The sequence below is a fragment of the Somniosus microcephalus genome, chromosome 28 (assembly GCF_052327205.1).
Source record: "Somniosus microcephalus isolate GS21.2 chromosome 28, FLI_Smic_1.0, whole genome shotgun sequence".
Lineage (NCBI taxonomy): Eukaryota > Metazoa > Chordata > Chondrichthyes > Squaliformes > Somniosidae > Somniosus > Somniosus microcephalus.
The window spans coordinates 38,603,660-38,625,739 of NC_141014.1; the positions used below are offsets into that span (position 1 = coordinate 38,603,660).

At 53.4% G+C, this 22,080-nt stretch overlaps 1 protein-coding gene across 1 annotated transcript in view; it reads right to left on the reverse strand.

The window, feature by feature from the left end:
- Positions 1-4,433: 4,433 nt before the first annotated feature.
- LOC147099630 (arf-GAP with dual PH domain-containing protein 1) overlaps positions 4,434-22,080 on the reverse strand; it is a 90,298-nt gene continuing 72,651 nt past the window's right edge. The window contains exons 7-11 of the mRNA XM_085969892.1: positions 15,901-15,984; positions 14,454-14,516; positions 11,257-11,328; positions 9,040-9,271; positions 4,434-5,389 (exon numbers count right to left, since the gene is read on the reverse strand). Of these exons, the coding sequence (XP_085826018.1) occupies positions 5,361-5,389; positions 9,040-9,271; positions 11,257-11,328; positions 14,454-14,516; positions 15,901-15,984 (480 nt within the window). The 3' untranslated portion in view covers positions 4,434-5,360. The remainder of the gene's footprint in view (positions 5,390-9,039; positions 9,272-11,256; positions 11,329-14,453; positions 14,517-15,900; positions 15,985-22,080) is intronic.

A 22,080-nucleotide genomic window follows, 5' to 3' on the forward strand; every position in this document is an offset into this window, starting at 1 on the left:
CCCTGCCACGTATTCCTCTGTTTTGAGTTTAATCGATTAACTTGCATCTCGTCACTTTGTGATTTCTGATCCACTCCCTCTCGGTATGACTCTGTTGCCAATAACTACGCTGGCCCTGACTTCAAGCTTCAGCATCACATATCACAGCAGGCTGCTATTGAACGCTTTAAGCTGCCGTAGTGTTTCGAAAAGGATTTTTTTTAAAAAATCGCTGTTAATTTTCCTGCTCATCGAGGTGAGGGAATCGAAAGCTTTCCATCCCAGACACCCAGGGCCGACATCGAGTGCGCCCAGGTCAAGTGACACGTGCTCCTCCCTCAAAGCCTCCTTGAAAAAGTGCAACATCCCCACCGACACCTGGGAATCCCTGGCCCAAGGCCGCACAAAGTGGAGGAGAAGCATCCGGGAAGGCGGCGAACACCTCGAGTCTCTTCGCCGGGAGCAAGCGGAAGCCAAGCGCAGGCAGCGCACGTCAACCCAAGCACCCTACCCACCCACCCCTTCAACCACCATCTACCCCACCTGTGACAGAGACTGTAGGTCCCGCATTGGACTCATCAGTCACCTGAGAACCCATTTTTAATGTGGAAACAAGTCATCCTCGGTTCCGAGGGACTGCCGAAGAAGAAGAAGCTCCTCCAATTCTGCCCTCTTGAGCATCCCCCGATTTTCATCGCTCCACCATTGGCGGCCGTGCCTTCAGCTGCCTGGGCCCCGAGCTCTGGAATTCCCTCCCTAAACCTCTCCGCCTCTCTCTCCTCCTTTAAGGCACTCCTTAAAACCGACCTCTTTGACCAAGCTTTTGGTCACCTGCCCTAATTATGTGGCTCGGTGTCAAATTTTGTTTGATAATCGCTCCTGTGAAGTGCCTTGGGGTGTTGTTGTTGCTTGCAGCTGTAGGGCTGTACTACGATGACCGAATGGCCAATCCTCAATTCCAACCCTAGATGTTGAGTTCTGGAAAGTCACTCGACTGTGGAGAGCCTGATCTTGTCCCCATCCGACTTACAACAACAAACGCCGCACAGCCTGCTCCCAGCAATTTCTGATCTGCACAACTTCAGACTAACCCTTTGATACCTTGTCAGTCGGTCTGTTGGGGAGCTCGTCTCCGATCACAACCATTTCAGTGTCTTTCTAATCGGTAGAACTGTTCTACCAGGTATTGGAGGGAGTGCAGGAAAGGCAACTAAACCGATGCCTTGTTTACAGCTGCTGAGCCAAGAAGAGATAGAAAGGGCCTCGGTTTAATGGCTGATCCGAAAGACGGCCCCTCCGACAGTGCGGCGCTCCCTCAGTACTGCCCCTCTGACAGTGCAGCACTCCCTCAGTACTGCCCCTCCGACAGTGCGGCGCTCCATCAGTACTGCCCCTCCGACAGTGCGGCGCTCCCTCAGTACTGCCCCTCCGACAGTGCAGTGCTCCCTCCGTACTGCCCCTCTGACAGTGCGGCGCTCCTTCAGTACTGCCCTCCCAGTGCGGCGCTCCCTCAGTACTGCCCCTCCGACAGTGCGGCGCTCCCTCAGTACTGCTCCTTCGACAGTGCAGCACTCCCTCAGTACTGCCCCTCTGACAGTGCAGCGCTCCCTCAGTACTGCCCCTCCGACAGTGCGGCGCTCCCTCAGTAATGCCCCTCCGACAGTGCAGCACTCTCTCAGTACTGCCCCTCCGACAGTGCAGGGCTCCCTCAGTACTGCCCCTCCGACAGTGCAGGGCTCCCTCTGTACTGCCCCTCCGACAGTGCGGCGCGCCCTCAGTACTGCCCCTCCGACAGTGCGGCGCTCCCTCAGTACTGCCCCTCCAACAGTGCGACGCTCCCTCAGTACTGCCCCTCCGACAGTGCAGGGCTCCCTCAGTACTGCCCCTCCGACAGTGCGGCGCTCCCTCAGTACTGCCCCTCCGACAGTGCGGCGCTCCCTCAGTATTACTGAGTGTCAGCCTAGATTTTTGTGCTCAAGTCTCTGGGGTGGGGACTTGAACCCACAACCTTTTGACACAGAGGCGAGAGTGCTGCCCACTGAGCGACAGCTGAAGTGCCCGGGATTGTTTAGTCTGGAGTCGAGAAAAGCTATGTGTAGAGAGTGTTCAAGACGCTCGAGGGGATCAATAAATTGAACCCTGATGATACGTTAGAGACCGCCACTAACTCTGGAACCACAGGCAGGGTCTCCAGTGTAGAAGGTGAAAGGGGGAGCGGGTAACTGACAGTTTAGTTTGACTGCTGTATGCAGAGTGAGGTCAGCACGTGGAATGGGCTTTCCAAGGAGGTAGTGTGGGAAAATTCAAGAAAGATTTGGAGAGATATTTGCGAGAGTGGGTGATTGAGGGCGTTTTACTTCTTGCTGTGTGACTGCACCATCTTTTCCAGGACAAAGCAGCCTGCTTGATTGGCACCCCATCCACCACCTTAAACATTCACTCCCTCCACCACCGGCGTACCGTGGCTGCAGTGTGTACCATCTACAAGATGCACTGCAGCAACTCGCCAAGGCTCCTTCGGCAGCACCTCCCAAACCCGCGACCTCTACCACCTAGAAGGACAAGGGCAGCAGGCGCATGGGAACAACACCACCTCCAAGTTCCCCTCCACGTCACACACCATCCTGACTTGGAAATATGTCGCCGATCCTTCATCGTCGCTGGGTCAAAATCCTGGAACTCCCTCCCTAACAGCACTGTGGGAGCACCTTCACCACACGGACTGCAGCGGTTCAAGAGGGCGGCTCACCACCACCCTCTCGAGGGGCAACTCGGGATGGGCAATAAATGCCGGGCTTGCCAGCGACGCCCACATCCCAGGAACGAATAAAAAGTGTAAACACCAACAACTAATGTTATAAATCTCATCATCATAAAGAAACTACTCATGAAATAACACTGGACGGCCAGCTGGTGGCACCGTCCAAGGAGTATAAATACTCGGGCGTGGGCCCAGTTTACCCAGGACATTTTGTAAGACAAAGAACTAGTGAAGTACAACTAGACCTCCATGTTCTGAAACAAGTTGATTAAAGCCTTGCTTTATGCTCCAACCAAGTGCGTCGTGAGTTTTGTTGTGTCAACTTACATTTATATAGCCCTTTAATGTAGTAAAATGTCCCAACGCGCTTCACGGGAGCCTGATCAAACAGAAAGTGCCTTGGGACATTTTACTACGTTAAAGGCGCTATATAAATACACGTCGTTGTTGCCCCGAGTTTTTGACCTCAGCGACGTTTTATATTGGAGCGTGACGATTTGCCGCGTTGCCGCTATCACTTTATAAACAAAAAACGATTCTCATTCCATTTTTTTTTTATTGAACGTTTGAATGATTCTGGTGAAGTGGTTAATATTTTAATGAAGAGTGTTCACCATCCACTGAGCAGCCAGAGAGCAGCATTTCCCCTGACTGCGGCCTCCCTGTGACTTGACACAAGCCCGCAGACCGCGGCAGGATCAACCGAGAGATGTCAACATATCTGCCTGAAGGACCTCTCCTGTTTCCAGGGCGGCACCAATCTCCAACAGAAACGGGAATTATCATTTGCTTTGCTTTCAGCATATGTTGTTGCTGATCAAGGTGAGGGACGTCAGTGCTGGGGAATCGAACACTTTGCTTTTACAGGCACCCATTGTTTGCACTTCCCAGGTGGGTAGAATACAGTTAGATACAGAGTAACGCTCCCTCTACAATGTCCCATCAAACACTCCCAGGGCAGGTACAGCACGGGTTAGATACAGAGCAAAGCTCCCTCTACACTGTCCCCATCAAATCAAACACTCCCAGGGCAGGTATAGCACGGGTTAGATACAGAGTAAAGCTCCCTCTACACTGTCCCCATCAAACACTCCCAGGGCAGGTACAGCACGGGTTAGATACAGAGTAAAGCTCCCTCTACACTGTCCCATCAAACACTCCCAGGGCAGGTACAGCATGGGTTAGATACAGAGTAACGCTCCCTCTACACTGTCCCATCAAACACTCCCAGGGCAGGTACAGCACGGGTTAGATACAGAGTAACGCTCCCTCTACACTGTCCCATCAAACACTCCCAGGGCAGGTACAGCACGGGTTAGATACAGAGTAAAGCTCCCTCTACACTGTCCCATCAAACACTCCCAGGGCAGGTACAGCATGGTTTAGATACAGAGTAAAGCTCCCTCTACACTGTCCCATCAAACACTCCCAGGTCAGGTACAGCACGGGTTAGATACAGAGTAAAGCTCCCTCTACACTGTCCCATCAAACACTCCCAGGGCAGGTACAGCACGGGTTAGATACAGAGTAAAGCTCCCTCTACACTGTCCCATCAAACACTCCCAGGGCAGGTACAGCACGGGTTAGATACAGAGTAAAGCTCCCTCTACACTGTCCCATCAAACACTCCCAGGGCAGGTACAGCACGGGTTAGATACAGAGTAAAGCTCCCTCTACACTGTCCCATCAAACACTCCCAGGGCAGGTACAGCACGGGTTAGATACAGAGTAAAGCTCCCTCTACACTGTCCCATCAAACACTCCCAGGACAGGTACAGCACGGGTTAGATACAGAGTAACGCTCCCTCTACACTGTCCCGTCAAACACTCCCAGGGCAGGTACAGCACGGGTTAGATACAGAGTAAAGCTCCCTCTACACTGTCCCGTCAAACACTTCCCGGGCAGGTACAGCACGGGTTAGATACAGAGTAAAGCTCCCTCTACACTGTCCCATCAAACACTCCCAGGGCAGGTACAGCACGGGGTAGATACAGAGTAAAGCTCCCTCTACACTGTCCCGTCAAACACTCCCCGGGCAGGTACAACATGGGTTAGATACAGAATAAAGCTCCCTCTACACTGCCCCGTCAATGTGCCTCAGCTCCAGGTTCCAGGGAATGCCCCTTTATTATTCAGGTACGACATATTTCCATTTCCCACTCCATTATATTCTTTAATTAATCTCACTGGAGAAAAAAATTCTACTGGGCTTGCTGATCTCAGTGCTTGGATTTCCGCAGTCCCAGCACCTGAAACTGCTCACCAGCAATGTGGATCTGTACAATCTGCTGATTACTGAGCGGCCACTTCAAACCCAGCTGGTGAGTCGGTGATATGAAAACCTTCAGCACCCGCTTGATATGGCCTGACGACTCGTGTCCTGCTTCTGTTCTAGAACGTTCTCAAAGGCAAAGCCACTAGCTTACGGAGCCGTGACCCCGGGCGAAAATGGCTCCCGCTTTCATCAGAAGTAATGGGTGAGCGGAGGGTGGGGTGGGATTGGGGGCGGTGGGGGGGTGGGTCTGTTATGCCTTTCACCAGCGTCTCTGTGGCATTGTGTCACATTTATCTGTAAAGGCGAGGTCAGAGGTCAGAGGTGGTGGTCAGCTTGGTGGCAGTTTATCGTTTGTGCTTGAAATAGGCTTCCACTGAAAGAGAAAAGAAAATAATTAACTAAATCCAGGAGGAAAGTACCCAGGGCAGTCAGTAGAGCTGCAAATAATGTTGTTGTTTCTATTTTCCTTCTCCCCTCTCCGTCCTATCTCCTCTGCGGCTTCCTTGAGGACGCGACAACCTAAGTGGACTCTGGGAAGCCACGTGACGCATGGCTTCCGATAAAGTTCCACATCTACAAGATGCACTGCAGCAACTCGCCAAGGCTCCTTCTAAGGCAGCACCTCCCAAACCGGCGACCTCTTCCACCTAGAAGGACAAGGGCAGCAGGCGCATGGGAACACCACCACCTCCAAGTTCCCCTCCAAATCACACACCATCCTGACTTGGAAATATATCAGTCGTTCCTTCATCGTCGCTGGGTCAAAATCCTGGAACTCCCTCCCTAACAGCGCTGTGGGAGCACCTTCACCACACGGACTGCAGCGGTTCAAGAAGGCGGCTCACCGCCACCTTCTCAAGGGGCAACTCGGGATGGGCAATAAATGCCGGCCTTGCCAGCGACGCCCACATCCATGAATTAATTTTAAAAAATGAAAGTCTGTTTACTTAACTGTTAATAAAAAAATCAAAAGGATGTGGAGGCATGGAAGAAGATGCAAAAAAGATTTACAAGGATGATACCAGAACTGAGAGGTTATACCCATCGGGAAAGATTGAACAGGCGGGGGCTCTTTTCTCTAGAAAAGAGAAGGCTGAGGGGTGACCTGATCGAGGTCTGTAAGATTATGAAGGGGTTCGATAGAGTAGGCGTAGAGAAGATATTTTCAACTGTGGGGGAGACCAGAACTAGGGGCCATCAATATAAGGTAGTCACCAATAAATCCAATCGGGAATTCAGGAGAAACTTCTCTACCCAGAGAGTGGGGAGAATGTGGAACTCGGTACCACAGGGAGTGGTTGAGGCGAATAGTATATATGCATTTTAGGGGAAGCTAGATAAACACGCGAGGGAGAAAGGGACAGAAGGATATGCTGATGGGGTGAGATGAAGAGGGGTGGGAGGAGGCTCGTGTGGAGCATAAACACCGGCACGGACCAGCTGGGCCGAATGGCCTGTTTCTGCGCTGTAATTACTTTGTAAACCCAAAGCTGTGGGGATTTAGGGTAAATCTTGGGAATGGATAAGAAATTGGTTAAAAGATAGAAAACTCATTCGAGCAATTATGGCGGGATTGTGGGGGGTGGGGGGTGCGGGGAGAACGGGGGGGTGGGGGGGGTTACTGAGCGGGGTGTCCCGTGGCTCAGTGCAGGGGGCACAGTTGCAAACGGGTGAAAGGTCAATTGAAGACTGATTTTCGGAAATTCTTCCTCACACAGAAAAATATCGCTTGGAAATGGACTTTAGCAACGGCGGCAAAAGTCCCTGGAATTATTTAACAGAAACACTGAGATGTTACAATGGGGGGGGTTTGGACTGTTGGGTCTTTCTGCCCTTCCGCGTCCGTAGCAGTCTTGTGATCTTGTACAGTTCACTCTCGGAGTTTACGGCGCTGCCTGACCCCCTCAACAGGAAACGCAAGAAGATATTTTGGGAACACTCTGTGGAATGAAGTGTCGCACATTCTGGCTGACATGTGGCGGGGGGGGCAGAATCAGTGACTTCCTCAGCGACTCAGATTAAATTAGAGACGTGTTGGTCTGAACACAGAGCTTCTCCGACTCTCTGGGCCTGGGGAGGGAAGGGAGGGGCTGTGATGACATCAGCACGTCCTAAGTTAACATCTCGGTTGATTCATGAGATGAGGGGTTTTGACTTATGAGGAAAGGTTGAGCAGGCTGGGCCTATACTCATTGGAGTTTAGAAGAATGAGAGGGGATCTTATTGGAACATATAAGATAATGAGGGGGCTCGACAAGGTAGATGCAGAGAGGATGTTTCCCCTCGTGGGGAAATCTAGAACTCGGGGGCACAGTTTTAGAATAAAGGGTCGTCCTTTCAGAACTGAGATGAGGAGGAATTTCTTCTCTCAGAGGGTCGTAAATCTGTGGAATTCTCTGCCCCAGAGAGCCGTGGAGGCTGGGTCATTAAATACATTTAAGGTGGAGATGGACAGATTTTTGCAAGATAAGGGAGTGAAGGGTTATGGGGAGCGGGCGGGGAAGTGGCTTTGAGCCCAAGATCAGCCATGATCTTATTGAATGGCGGAGCAGGCTCGAGGGGCCAAGGGTCCTATTCCTGCTCCTATTTCTTATGTTCTTATGTTCGATCTCATGTTCGATCTCGTTTAGTCACAAGTGACGCAGGCAGAGACATTCAGCCCATTGAAGGGAACTCGGCCTCGCGCCCCCAACACCAAGCCAAGGCAACGGATGGCCAGTCTCCATCCGGACAGAGCAACGTTGAAGGATTTGAGGCTGCCCATTCAATCGGTGAAACCGCACCGATGATGTGAGGCTGGTGTTGGGACGAGGGTGTGGTGTGAAAGAAAAAAGACTTGCATTTCTATAGCGCCTTTCACACCACTGGACATCCCAAAGTGCTTTATAGCCAACAAAGAACTTTTTTGAAGTGTAGTCACTGTTGTAATGTAGGAAACGCGGCAGCCAATTAGCGCACAGCAAGCTCCCACAAACAGCAATGTGATAATGACCAGATCATCTGATTTAGTGATGTTGATGTTGTGGTGTGGGGGCTCAGGGTGGGGGGGCTCAGGGTGTGGTGGGGGGCTCAGGGTGTGGGGGCCCGGGGTGTGATGGGGCAACCAACATAAAGGCAAATAGTGGCAATGCTGTAGAAAAAAGGCAGAGTCTTAACATCATCTGCTAAAGGTGATGATTTTTTTTCCTTTGTGTAACTCCTCCCCTCCAGTGTAGCCCCTCCCACACAACATAACGCCTCCACCCAGTGCAGCTCCTCCCCAGTGAAGCCCCTCCCCCTGTGCAGCCCCTCCCACCCAGGGTAGCTCAGCCCCATGTAGCTCCTCCCCAATGTAGCCCCTCCCACAGAATGGAGCCCCTCCCCTAGGGTAGCTCCTCCCCCCCTCTCCTGACTCTTGCTTGATTATGGGTTCCACCAAATGACCATTCTTCCTGTGCGAGATTAGTGTAGGTTGGAAGGCTATTCCACCAAGGAGGGCATCACAGCCAAGCCCATGTTTGCCAAGGGCCAGACACTGATCAGGAACAGGAGCCCTGGCTGATTTTCCGCCCCTCCCAGCGCCACTGTTGTCCAGAGGTGCTGAGGGCAGGTGTAACGCTCCAACAGTTGGACTGACTGCGTGACTTGCTAACTCAGCGCAGACTCTAGTATTGATCTTGGGATCTTCCTGTTCTGTGTGACTGTAATGGTCAGTGATGGAGCTCCAATAGCATTCGTAAGATAGAGAATAGATCCCCAAAGCCATAGAAATTAATTCATGGTCAACTCAAGCTGGGGGAAGAGTGAAAGAGAAAGAGAGCGAGAGGGAAAGAGAGTGTGATAGAAAGAGAGAGTGAGAGAGAAAGAGGGAGTGAGAGAGAAAGTGGGAGAGGAAGAGAGAGGGAGAGAAAGAGAGAGGGAGAGAAAGAGAGAGGGAAAGAAAGAGAGAGGGAGAGAGAGGGAGAGAGAGAGAGAGAGGGAGAGGAAGAAAGGGAGAGAGAGAGAGGGAGAGGAAGAAAGGGAGAGAGAGAGAGAGAGACCTACTTGTGTATTCCTGGGGTGACATCTGTTGACTCATCACTCCATTGAACACGGTCATCCAATCCCGCTGCTCGATTTCGGTCTCGCACGTGAACAGGAACTCCCTGTCCGGTGTTACTATGGTGACGCCGTACTGCCAGTTCCAGTTGCCCTGGGCGCCAGGGGGAAGTCCCTCTTTGACCAGGTAGCCATTGTCACTGCTGCCAATGAAGACTTCGCCTTTGGCGAACGCATCCTGTGGAGACAACATGCACAGCGGTCCTTTAATGCTTCCCAACGGCGGTGTCCAGGGAGGGGGTGGGGTTCAGGAGTTAGCACATGATCTTTGAACGAGCTCTCCAATTAGTCCCACCCCGCCCTGCTCTTTCCCCAGAGCCCTGCAAATTTTTCCCCTTCGAGTATTTATCCAATTCCCTTTTGAAAGTTACTATTGAATCTGCTTCCACCACCCTTTCAGGCGGCGCATTCCAGATCACAACAACTCGCTGCGTAAAAACATTCTCCTCATCTCCCCCTCTGGTTCTTTTGTCAATAATCTTAAATTTGTGTTCGACCCTCCTGCCAGTGGAAAGTTTCTCCTTATCTGCTCTACCAAACCCCCCATAATTTTAAAACACCTCTATTAAATCTCTCCTTGACCTTCTGTGCTCGAAGGAGAACAACCCCAGCTTCTCCAGTCTCTCCACATCACTGAAGTCCCCCATCCCCTGGGACCATTCCAGTAAATCTCCTCCGCACCCTCTCCAAGAATTGACCACAATACTCCAATATTAGACTGGTTCCTCAGTGGGATCACAGCACAAGACATGGAAGCTTCTGCAATCTGAGCCAAAATACACAACACAGGAAAACTACGCAACATCCTCTTTCATACAGGAACCAAACCCCAGCCTCGAGCTCAGTGTTGGCCTGCCTCACCATTCAAATTACCGTAAAAACTCGGTCAGTTTCTCAATTTGGTCACTTACATAGAGTATCTATAGCCCAGAAACAGGCCATTCGGCCCGACTGGTCTGTGCCGGTGTTTATACACCACATGAGCCTCCTCCCACTCTAACTACCTCTTCCCAGTCTGCTCCCACATCCCTCTAGGCCGTCCCAACAACATGGCCGAATCTCGAAAAGAACTGCCCTCCACTGCGCCGACTCGCTTCCCGCACCAGCCATCTGGTGACCTCCCTGAGTGAGTTACCCACGTTAGTGCCAGATTATTGATTTGCGCAGTGGGTCCATACCCACTGAGAACGGAATTGAGAGCGTTTCAAAATCTTTCACACAGGACCTTTATAATCCGGAGTGTGAGAGAGAGAGAGCGAGAGAGAGAGAAAGTGTGAGAGAGAGCAGAGTGCAAGAGAGAGTGAGACAAAGGGTGTGAGGGAGTGAGAGAAAGATAGAGAGCGAGAGAATGTGAGAGAGAGTATGTGAGAGAGAAAGAGTGTGTGAAAAGGGAAAGAGAGTGAGTGTGAGTGCGAGAGAGAAAGAGCGAGAGAATGTGAGAGAGTGTGCGAGAGAGTGTGAGAGCGAGAAAGAGAGTGTGAGAAAGAGTGAGGGTGAGAGAGAGTGTGTGTGAGAGAGAGTGTGATAGTGAAAGAGACTGTGAATGAAAGACTGTGAGAGCGAGAGAAAGCGAGAGTGTGAGAATGTGTGTGTGAGAGTGAGAGAGCGAGAGAGAGTGAGAATGTGTGTGTGAGAGTGCGCGAGCGAGAGAGAGTGAGAATGTGTGTGTGAGAGCGAGAGAGAGAGAGCGAGAGAGTGTGAGAGCGAGAGAGCGAGAGAGTGTGAGAATGTGTGTGAGAGCGAGAGAGTGTGAGAATGTGTGTGAGAGCGAGAGAGCGAGAGAGTGTGAGAATGTGTGTGTGAGAGCGAGAGAGAGAGTGAGAGAGTGTGAGAATGTATGTGAGAGCGAGAGAGCGAGAGCAAGAGAGTGTGAGAATGTGTGTGAGAGCGAGAGAGCGAGAGAGTGTGAGAATGTGTGTGAGAGCGAGAGCGAGAGAGTGTGAGAATGTGTGTGAGAGCGAGAGAGCGAGAGCGAGAGAGTGTGAGAATGTGTGTGTGAGAGCGAGAGAGCGAGAGAGCGAGAGTGTGAGAATGTGTGTGTGAGAGCGAGAGAGAGTGTGAGGGAGAAAGAGCGAGAGAGTGTGAAAGAGAGTGAGAGAGAGAAAGAGGACCTTCTTCCTGCCGCCCAGGGCTAGTTTGAGCCCCAGTGTTCAGTGTACGTACCAGGGGGTCCTTGTAGTACATCAGGCGCCGGTGATCCAGTGTAAACCATCGTTTCCTGAACCCTTCGGTTTGCTTTGGGCAAGAGAAAGCGAGTGAGTGCTTCAGTTTAGTAACTTCATTTATTATCAGTGTCTGACACAGGTTGGTGGAGCTGTAGGACTTACAGTCCCACAGACTGGTGGAGTGACTCTGCTGATATCGGTGCGACAGGCTTGTGGGTCAGGGTTAGGAGGGCAAGGGGAAATAGCTTCTTGGTCCCAACAGAGAAAATTACTCCAGATTCTGAGACTGAAGGTCATGGGTTCAAGTCCCCACTCCAGAGATTTGAGCCCATAATAAGAACATAAGAACATAAGAACATAAGCCCATAATCTAGGCTGACACTCCCGGGGCAGTACTGAGGGAGCGCCGCACTGTCGGAGGGGCAGTACTGAGGGAGCGTTGCACTGTCGGAGGGGCAGTACTGAGGGAGCGGCGCACTGTCGGAGGGGCAGTACTGAGGGAGCGCCGCACTGTCGGAGGGGCAGTACTGAGGGAGCGCCGCACTGTCGGAGGGGCAGTACTGAGGGAGCGGCGCACTGTCGGGGGGGCAGTACTGAGGGAGCGGCGCACTGTCGGAGGGGCAGTACTGAGGGAGCGCTGCACTGTCGGAGGGGCAGTACTGAGGGAGCGCCGCACTGTCGGAGGGGCAGTACTGAGGGAGCGGCGCACTGTCGGAGGGGCAGCACTGAGGGAGCGCCGCACTGTCGGGGGGGCAGTGCTGCGAGAGCGGCGCATGGTCGGAGGGGCAGTACTGAGGGAGTGCCGCACTGTCGGAGGGGCAGTACTGAGGGAGTGCCGCACTGTCGGAGGGGCAGTACTGAGGGAGTGCCGCACTGTCGGAGGTGCCGTCTTTCCGAGGAGATGTTAAACCGAGACCCCGTCTGCCCTGTCAGGTGGACATAAAGATCCCACGGCCACTATTTCAAAGAAGAGCAGGGGAGTTCTGCACGGTGTCCTGGCCAATATTTATCCCTGAATCAACATCACTAAAAAAAAATTGTGGGATCTTGCTGTGCGCAAATTGGCTGCCGCGTTTCCCACATTACAACAGTGACTACACTTCAAAAAGTACTTCATTGGCTGTAAAATGCTTTGGGACGTCCTGAGGTCCTGACCAACGCTATAGAAATACAAGTCTTTCTTTTCTAAAGTGCTTCATTGGTGATAGAGCTACTTTGGGATGGCGTGAGGTCGTGAAAGGCGCTATAGAAATGAAAGATCTGCCTTTCTTTGCTTCTAGAACTTGCGGCACAATTGTGTGTCGTGTAAAATCCAGCGCGTTAACTGCAATGTTTTAAGCTTGTATGTTGTGTAGTTGCATATGCACCTAGCAGGGGGAGCTAGTCTCGGAGGGCATTCATGGAGTAAGTGGCCTGTGAACAAGTCAAAAATATGCTGAACTGAAAGGAATTTTCTTCAGCACCTAATGCACTATACCACACCCAGTGTGTGTGTGAATCTGTATCAATCTGCTATTTTCACCAATAGTTGTGCAAGCTTATGTTCACCAGACTAATACCTGGGATGGCAGGAATGACGTATGAGGAGAGATTGGGTCGATTGGGCTTATACTCGCTGGAGTTTAGAAGAATGAGAGGGGATCTCATTGAAACTTATAAAATTCTGACAGGACTAGACAGACTAGATGCAGGAAGGATGTTCCCGATGGTGGGGGAGTCCAGAACCAGGGGTCACAGTCTAAGGATAAGGGGTAAGCCATTTAGGACTGAGATGAGGAGGAATTTCTTCACCCAGAGAGTGGTGAACCTGTGGAATTCTCTACCACAGAAGGCAATAGAGGCCAATTCATTAAATATATTCAAAAAGGAGTTGGATATATTTCTTAAGGCTAAAGGGATCAAGGGATATGGGGAGAAGGCAGGGACAGGGTACTGAGTTTGGATGATCAGCCATGATCTCATTAAATGGCTCGAGGGGCCGAATGGCCTACTCCTGCTCCTATCTTCTATGTTTTTACGTATGTTTCTATAAGTGTATCTTTCTAATTTCACCAACCAACAACACCAGGTGTGTGAGCGAGGCCTATTCATTGACTGTCGAGCTCCCAGCCTCAGTGTGCTCCAACACAATGTAATACCTGACCCAACCTCTGACCAGAGGGCCATCTAACCCTGGCCCCTGGAGAAGGGGTACGGTTTGATAAAAAAAAATTGTTAAACATAGTTGAAGTTATGCAGCCCCTTGGCACGTCTCTTAATCAATGCTAAACGCTTCACTCGATGAACGGCTTTGAAGAGCGGTGACTATTGTTACGTAGAACGCGGCAGCCATTTTGCGCACACCAAATCTCAGAAACAGCAACGTGACGAATGCGCGGTTGACTTTTTTTTTGGTGGTGTTGGCTGTGGAAGGAATGGTGGTCAGGATCCCAGGAAAGCTCCCTGCTCTTCCAATAGTGCCATTGGATCTGATAGGTCTTCTCCAATGGGCAGAAGGCAGCTGTGGGTGGTGACAGGAAGTGTCCCCACTGGTGACAGGATGTGACCCCACTGGTGACAGGAAGTGTCCCCACTGGTGACAGGAAGTGTCTCCACTGGTGACAGGATGTGACCCCACTGGTGACAGGAAGTGTCCCCACTGGTGACAGGATGTGACCCCACTGGTGACAGGAAGTGTCCCCACTGGTGACAGGAAGTGTCCCCACTGGTGACAGGAAGTGTCTCCACTGGTGACAGGATGTGACTCCACTGGTGACAGGAAGTGTCTCCACTGGTGACAGGAAGTGTCCCCACTGGTGACAGGATGTGACCCCACTGGTGACAGGAAGTGTCTCCACTGGTGACAGGATGTGACCCCACTGGTGACAGGAAGTGTCCCCACTGGTGACAGGAAGTGACCCCACTGGTGACAGGAATTGTCCCCACTGGTGACAGGAAGTGTCCCCACTGGTGACAGGAAGTGTCCCCACTGGTGACAGGGAGTAACCCCAGTTACTGTGAATTTCCAAAGGAAAAGCTCTGCTTCCAATCGAAATAGTAAATGTGAATTAAAACCAATCAGAATAATTGGCGTCTCTGCGTGCACTGATGGCGGCCATGTTCTGCCCTCCTGTTGCTAGGCAGGATGTGCGTGTGATAGCTCAGAGCCAAATTGCTGCTGTGGCTTTGAATGAAGACGAAATGCGGGCCTCTCACCTTGGGTCCTGTCTTCTCCATGTAACCTTCCTTCAGGAAGTTCCTGGTCAGTTTGTGCTTTAGCTGTGAACGAGCAAGTAATAAATTAATCAAATATTAACAGGCAGCAGACACTCAGACCCGTCGTATGTGCTGAAAAGTATATCTGATTTTAATATCTCTGTCAAAATGTTACACCCCCTGGCCACTGCCTCGGGCTGAATCAGCCTACATACAGAGAATCTAGAGCACAGAAACAGGGCATTCAGAGCAACATAAATACTGTGGCAACAAGAGCAGGTCAGAGGCTGGGTATTCTGCGGCGAGCGTCTCACCTCCTGACTCCCCAAATGTCTTTCCACCATCTACAAGGCACAAGTAAGGAGTGTGATGGAATACTCTCCACTTGCCTGGATGAGTGCAGCTCCAACAACACTCGAGAAGCTCAACACCATCCAGGACAAAGCAGCCCGCTTGATTGGCACCCCATCCACCACCTTAAACATTCACTCCCTCCACCACTGTCGCACCGTGGCTGCAGTGTGTACCATCTACAAGATGCACTGCAGCAACTCGCCAAGGCTCCTTCGGCAGCACCTCCCAAACCCGCGACCTCTTCCACCTAGAAGGACAAGGGCAGCAGGCGCATGGGAACACCACCACCTCCAACTTCCCCTCCAAGCCACACACCATCCTGACTTAGAAATATATCGGCCGTCCCTTCATCGTCGCTGGGTCAAAATCCAGGAACTCCCTCCCTAACAGCACTGTGGGAGCACCTTCACCACACGGACTGCAGCGGTTCAAGAAGGCGGCTCACCACCACCTTCTCAAGGGGCAACTTGGGATGGGCAATAAATGCTGGCCTTGCCAGCGACGCCCACATCCCAGGAACAAATTTTAAAAACTGGCCAATGCTGGTGTGTTTACCCCACACGTGTCTCCTCCCACTCAGATCACCTCTCCCCACCCTGCCCCCTATCCCTCTATTCCTTTATCCCTCATGTATGCATCAAGCCTCCCCTTAAATGCATTAATGTGCTCAGCTTCAACCACTCCACGAATTCCACATGCTCACCACTCCCTGGGCACACTCACATGAGCATGCATATTCGCACACACACGCATATATACATGCATCAATGTTCCCTCTAAGCTGCGCGGCCGCGCAGTAATGGGAAACATCCCGCGCAGGCCGCTCACCGGTTTCCCGTTGCAGAAACCGCGCAGGCACAGAAATTTAAAGGGACCGCGCATTAAAAAAAACACAGGCCCCGCGGAACAAAACGCAGCCTACAGGGAACGTTGACACACACGATAATGAGCTTGTCTCCCGAGAGGCCGAGGGAGGGAAGTGTTTCTCTTGCGGGCCACGATAAGCTCACTAAGGCCCCGAGCGGGAATCCTAACATTCTGGGTTGATGTTTCAGCCCTCAGACGCTAGGTTAGCGGAGTGGTTCTGACTTACCTCACGGTCACTCGCCCCTGGGAAAGCGACTTTTAAATAATGGAACTGTATAGAACGAATGGCATTGAACCAGTCAACTATTTCCTGTGGGGTGGGGGGGAAACAAAAAATAGGTATAGTGAGAGCAGGACTCAGGCTTTGAACAGTGCGGCGCTCCCTCAGTACTGCCCCTCCGAAAGTGCGGCGCTCCCTCAGTACTGCCCCTTCGACAGTGCGGCGCTCCCTCAGTACTGCCCCTCCGAAAGTGCGGCGCTCCCTCAGTACTGCCCCTTCGACAGTGCGGCGCTCCCTCAGTACTGCCCCTCCGAAATTGCAGCGCTCCCTCAGTACTGCCCCTCCGACAGTGCGGCACTCCCTCAGTACTGCCCCTCCGACAGTGCAGCATTCCCTCAGTACCACCCCTCTGACAGTGCGGCGCTCCCTCAGTACTGCCCCTCCGACAGTGCGGTGCTCCCTCAGTACTGCCCCTCCGAAAGTGCGGCGCTCCCTCAGTACTGCCCCTCCGACAGTATGGCGCTCCCTCAGTACTGCCCCTCCGACAGTGCGGCGCTCACTCAGTACTGACCCTCCGACAGTGCAGCGCCCCCTCAGTACTGCCCCTTTGACAGTGCGGCGCTCCCTCAGTACTGCCCCTCCGACAGTGCGGCGCTCCCTCAGTACTGCCCCTTCGACAGTGCGGCACTCCCTCTGTACTGACCCTCCGACAGTGCGGCACTCCCTCAGTACTGCCCCTCCGACAGTGCGACGCTCCCTCAGTACTGCCCCTCCGACAGTGCTGCACTCCCTCAGTACTGCCCCTCCGACAGTGCGGCGCTCCCTCAGTACTGCCCCTCCGACAGTGCGGTGCTCCCTCAGTACTGCCCCTCCGACAGTGCGGTGCTCCCTCAGTACTGCCCCTCCGACAGTGCGGCGCTCCCTCAGTACTGCCCCTCCGACAGTGCGGCGCTCCCTCAGTACTGCCCCTCCGACAGTGCGGTGCTCCCTCAGTACTGCCCCTCCGACAGTGCGGCGCTCCCTCAGTACTGCCCCTCCGACAGTGCGGCGCTCCCTCAGTACTGCCCCTCCGACAGTGCGGTGCTCCCTCAGTACTGCCCCTCCGACAGTGTGGCGCTCTCTCAGTAATGCACTGGGAGCGTCAGCCTGAATTTTGTGCTCAAGTCTCTGGATTGGGACTTGAACCCACGACCTCCTGACTCCGAGGCGAGAGAGAGAGTGCGACCCACTGAGCCACGGCTGACACTGAAAGGGGTGTCACGGTCTCGGAAAGCGGTGCAAAATATTTAACAGATTGGATTCGTTTGTCCTTATTCAGTACCGCCTTGAGTTCAGTTCGTCCACTCCAGAAGCTTTTAGATAATTTCCGTGAGGAAAAAGTTATTGACAAAAAGCCGAACCTGTAACAGCCTCTCTGCTGAAATGGAATATTTTGTCAAGAACTGTCTGTGCTGCTCCTCTGTGGATGTGCTTTGTTCCGCTGGTGAGAGTTTGATGGAGGATGGTTGTGGATTGTAATGAGCTTATTAGGAACAAATTGGGATGCTTTGCATAGCACAGAAATGTACTCATTAAGCAGTTTAGTCTAGCACTGGGTATTAAATGGCTTGACGTGAATTCAGTGTAACTATAAGTCATTGCGAGAACAGAACCCGGTTGTCCATCCCCTCAGTTTTCTCCACTCGTCACCTGAAGGCTGCTCCATTGTGGCAGCTGCTGTCCAGTTCCTTCCCCAAGTGCTGGACACTACACATTGGGTAAAGCCTCACAGCCAATCCCGACCTCATCCTCGCTCGACGCCCACACCCACGAGCTGTTCCCTGAACAGGTCACCAGAGCAGGAGTGGAAATCCCGCCCCGTCCCCTCCCCGGCCGGGGCAGGGCGGACACCGAGCCCAAGTGTTGCAACCCGGTTGCCGCTAAGTTGAGATCAACTTGCATTTATATAGCGCCTTTAAAAGGCGGCAAAATGTCCCAAGGCGCTTCACAGGAGCGTTAATCAGGCATCATCTTCTTAGGCAGTCCCTCGGAACCGAGGATGACTTGCTTCCACATTAAAAATGAGTTCTCAGGTGACTGATGAGTCCAGTGCGGGACCTACAGTCTCTGTCACAGGTGGGGCAGACGGTGGTTGAAGGGGCGGGTGGGTGGGGTGCTTGGGTTGACGTGCGCTCCTTGCGCTGCCTGCGCTTGGCTTCCGCTTGCTCCCGGCGAAGAGACTCGAGGTGTTTCCGCATAAAGTGACGCTGAGCCACAGAAGGAGATATTAGGGCAGGTGACCAAAAGCTTGGGTCAAAGAGGTCAGTTTTAAGGAGCGTCTTAAAGGAGGAGAGAGAGGCGGAGAGGTTTAGGGAGGGAATTCCAGAGCTCAGGGCCCAGGCAGCTGAAAGCACGGCCGCCAATGGTGGAGCGATGGAAGTCGTGGGGATGTGCAAGAGGCCAGAATTGGAGGAGCGCAGAGATCTTGGAGGGGTGTGGGGCTGGAGGAGGTTACAGGGATGAGGAGGGGCGAGGAGGCCACGGAGAGAACACAAGAATGGGAACTTTAAATTCAATCCGTTGCCGGACCGGGAGCCAGTGTAGGTCAATGAGCACAGCGGGCGATGGGTGAACGGGGCGATGGGTGAACGGGACTGGGTACAGGTTAAGATACGGGCAGCAGAGTTTTGGATGGAACTCAAGTTTATGGAGAAAGATTTGCATTTGTATAGCGCCTTTCAGGACCACTGAACGTCCCAAAGCACTTTACAACCAATGAAGTACTTTTTTGAAGTGTAGTCACTGTTGTAATGTAGGAAACACGGCAGCCAATTTGCGCACAGCAAGCTCCCACAAACAGCAATGTGATAAATGACCGGATAATCTGCTTTTAGTGATGTTGATTGAGGGATAAATATTGGCCCTAGGACACTGGGGAGAACTCCCCTGCTCTTCTTCAAAATAGTGCCGCGGGATCTTTTACATCCACCTGAGAGAGCAGACGGGGCCTCGGTTTAACGACTCATCCAAAAGACGGCAGCTCCGACAGTGCGGCGCTCCCTCAGTAGAGCCGTTCCGACAGTGCGGCGCTCCCTCAGTACCGCCCCTCCGACAGTGCGGCGCTCCCTCAGTACTGCCCCTCCCACAGTGCGGCGCTCCCTCAGTGCTGCCCCTTCGACAGTGCGGCGCTCCCTCAGTACTGCCCCTCCAACAGTGCGGCGCTCCCTCAGTGCTGCCCCTTCGACAGTGCGGCGCTCCCTCAGTACTGCCCCTCTGACAGTGCGGTGCTCCCTCAGTACTGCCCCTCTGACAGTGCGGCACTCCCTCAGTACTGCCCCTTCGACAGTGCGGCGCTCCCTCAGTACTGCCCCTCCCACAGTGCGGTGCTCCCTCAGTACTGCCCCTCCCAGTGCGGCGCTCCCTCAGTACTGCCCCTCCGACAGTGCAGCGCTCCCTCAGTACTGCCCCTCCGACAGTGCGGCGCTCCCTCAGTACTGTCCCTCCGACAGTGCAGCACTCCCTCAGTACTGCCCCTCCGGCAGTGCGGCGCTCCCTCAGTACTGCCCCGCCGACAGTGCGGCGCTCCCTCAGTACTGCTCCTCCGACAGTGCGGCGCTCCCTCAGTACTGCCCCGCCGACAGTGCGGCGCTCCCTCAGTACTGCCCCTCCGACAGTGTGGCGCTCCCTCAGTACTGCCCCGCCGACAGTGCGGCGCTCCCTCAGTACTGCCCCTCCCACAGTGCAGCGCTCCCTCAGTACTGCCCCTCCCACAGTGCAGCACTCCCTCAGTACTGCCCCTCCGACAGTGCGGCGCTCCCTCAGTACTGCCCCGCCGACAGTGCAGCGCTCCCTCAGTACTGCCCCTCCCACAGTGCAGCACTCCCTCAGTACTGTCCCTCCGACAGTGCAGCACTCCCTCAGTACTGCCCCTGGGAGTGACAGCCTAGATACCCACTGAGCCACAGCTGTCACTCCTACACTTTTGTTTTCATTAGAGCAAAGGGGGTTGAGGGGTGATTTGATAGAGGTGTACAAGATTATGACGGGTTTGGATAGGCTAGACGGGGAAAGGCTGTTCCCACTAGTTGATGGTACAAGGACTAGGGGGCACAGATTTAAGGTTTTGGGCCAGAGATACGGGGGGGACGTGAGGAAAAACTTTTTTACACAGCGAGTGGTGAGGACCTGGAACTCGCTGCCGACGGAAGTGGTGGAAGCGGAGACACTCAATGTTTTCAACGGGAGACTGGATAGGCACTTGAGGGAAATAAACTTGCAGGGCTACGGGGATAGAGCGGGGGAGTGGGTCTGACTGGATTGCTCTGCAGAGGGCCGGCACGGACTCGATGGGCCGAATGGCCTCCTCCTGTGCTGTTATGACTCTATGACTTCCAGGGTGGAAGCTGGAAGGCTGGCCAGGAGAGCATTGGAATAGTCGAGCCTGGAGGTAACAAAGAAATGGATGAGGAATAATGCAGCACGGATCAGGGGTCTAACCTTGAGCTTCCTGGACCCTATGGCTCAGTTCTGTTATGCACACTGCCTGACTAGTGCAACTTTCTGAATGAACTTTAAACTACTTTTCCATTCTATCTACCTGGGAGGGCTTTGTACTGACTCGAATGAAAGAACCTGTAATTACAGATTTCTCTATCAAACAAGTCGAATCCTGCTCTAACTGTCTGCGGCACACTGCAGGAATTATATCTCCAGTTCAGACGGACTAATTTAAACAGTGTGTGAGACACAGTTTTCGAGCAGTGATTATGTAAATTGGGCATGTTCCCACTGGAAAAGAGAAGGTTGAGATGCGATATGATTGCTGTATTTTAGGATTTTAAAACGACTGGCTAATGTCGACCGTGACGAGCTGTTCCACCGTGTCCGGAACAGCGGAACCAGAGGACACGGCCTGCGCTCGAAGGGGGTGGAATTCAAAACTGATCTGCGGAAACATTATTTCAGTGAGCGAGCGGTCAATCTGTGGAACAGGCTCCCCGGGGAGACGGTGGAAGCAGTTAGCGTCGATTCATTCAAACGCAAATGAGAAAGATTTCTTTCAGGAAATAACATTTTGTTCTCCAGTGTCTGAGTAATTGGAGACATGCCGTGTGGGGAGTGCAGCGTGCTTGGGAGGAACAGGTGACTTTGGACCTCTGGTTCCCCAAAGCTCTCCACCACTGGGGGTTTCTTCACCTCGTGTCTGGGTCTGTTGTAGACCCACTGATAGAGATCGATCGCTGTGATTGGTCAACAACTCCATTATCGTTGTATCATGGGACTCCCAGGATGGGAGAAGGCGGATTGGATGGGCCGTGGTCTCACTTCATTTAGAAATTCCTATGCTTCTAGGTTGTGGGTTCGAGCTCCACTCCAGAGACTTGAGCACAAAAATCGACGCTGACACTCCCAGTGTAGTAGAGGGAGCGCCGCACTGTCGGAGGGGCAGTACTGAGGGAGCGCTGCACTGTCAGAGGGGCAGTACTGAGGGAGCGCCGCACTGTCGGAGGGGCAGTACTGAGGGAGCGCCGCACTGTCGGAGGGGCAGTACTGAGGGAGCGCCGCACTGTCGGAGGGGCAGTACTGAGGGAGCACCGCAATGTCGGAGGGGCAGTACTGAGGGAGCGCTGCACTGTCGGAGGGGCGGTACTGAGGGAGCGCCACACTGTCGGAGGGGCAGTACTGAGGGAGCGCTGCACTGTCGGAGGGGCAGTACTGAGGGAGCGCCACACTGTCGGAGGGGCAGTACTGAGGGAGCACCGCACCGTCGGAGGGGCAGTACTGAGGGAGCACCGCATTGTCGGAGGGGCAGTACTGAGGGAGCGCCGCACTGTCGGAGGGGCAGTACTGAGGGAGCGCCGCACTGTCGGAGGGGCAGTACTGAGGGAGCGCCGCACTGTCGGAGGGGCAGTACTGAGGGAGCACCGCATTGTCGGAGGGGCAGTACTGAGGGAGCGCCGCACTGTCGGAGGGGCGGTACTGAGGGAGCGCCACACTGTCGGAGGGGCAGTACTGAGGGAGCGCCGCACTGTCGGAGGGGCAGTACTGAGGGAGCGCCGCACTGTCGGAGGGGCAGTACTGAGGGAGCTCCGCACTGTCGGAGGGGCAGTACTGAGGGAGCACCGCACTGTCAGAGGGGCAGTACTGAGGGAGCGCCGCACTGTGGGAGGGGCAGTACTGAGGGAGCGCCGCACTGTCGGAGGGGCA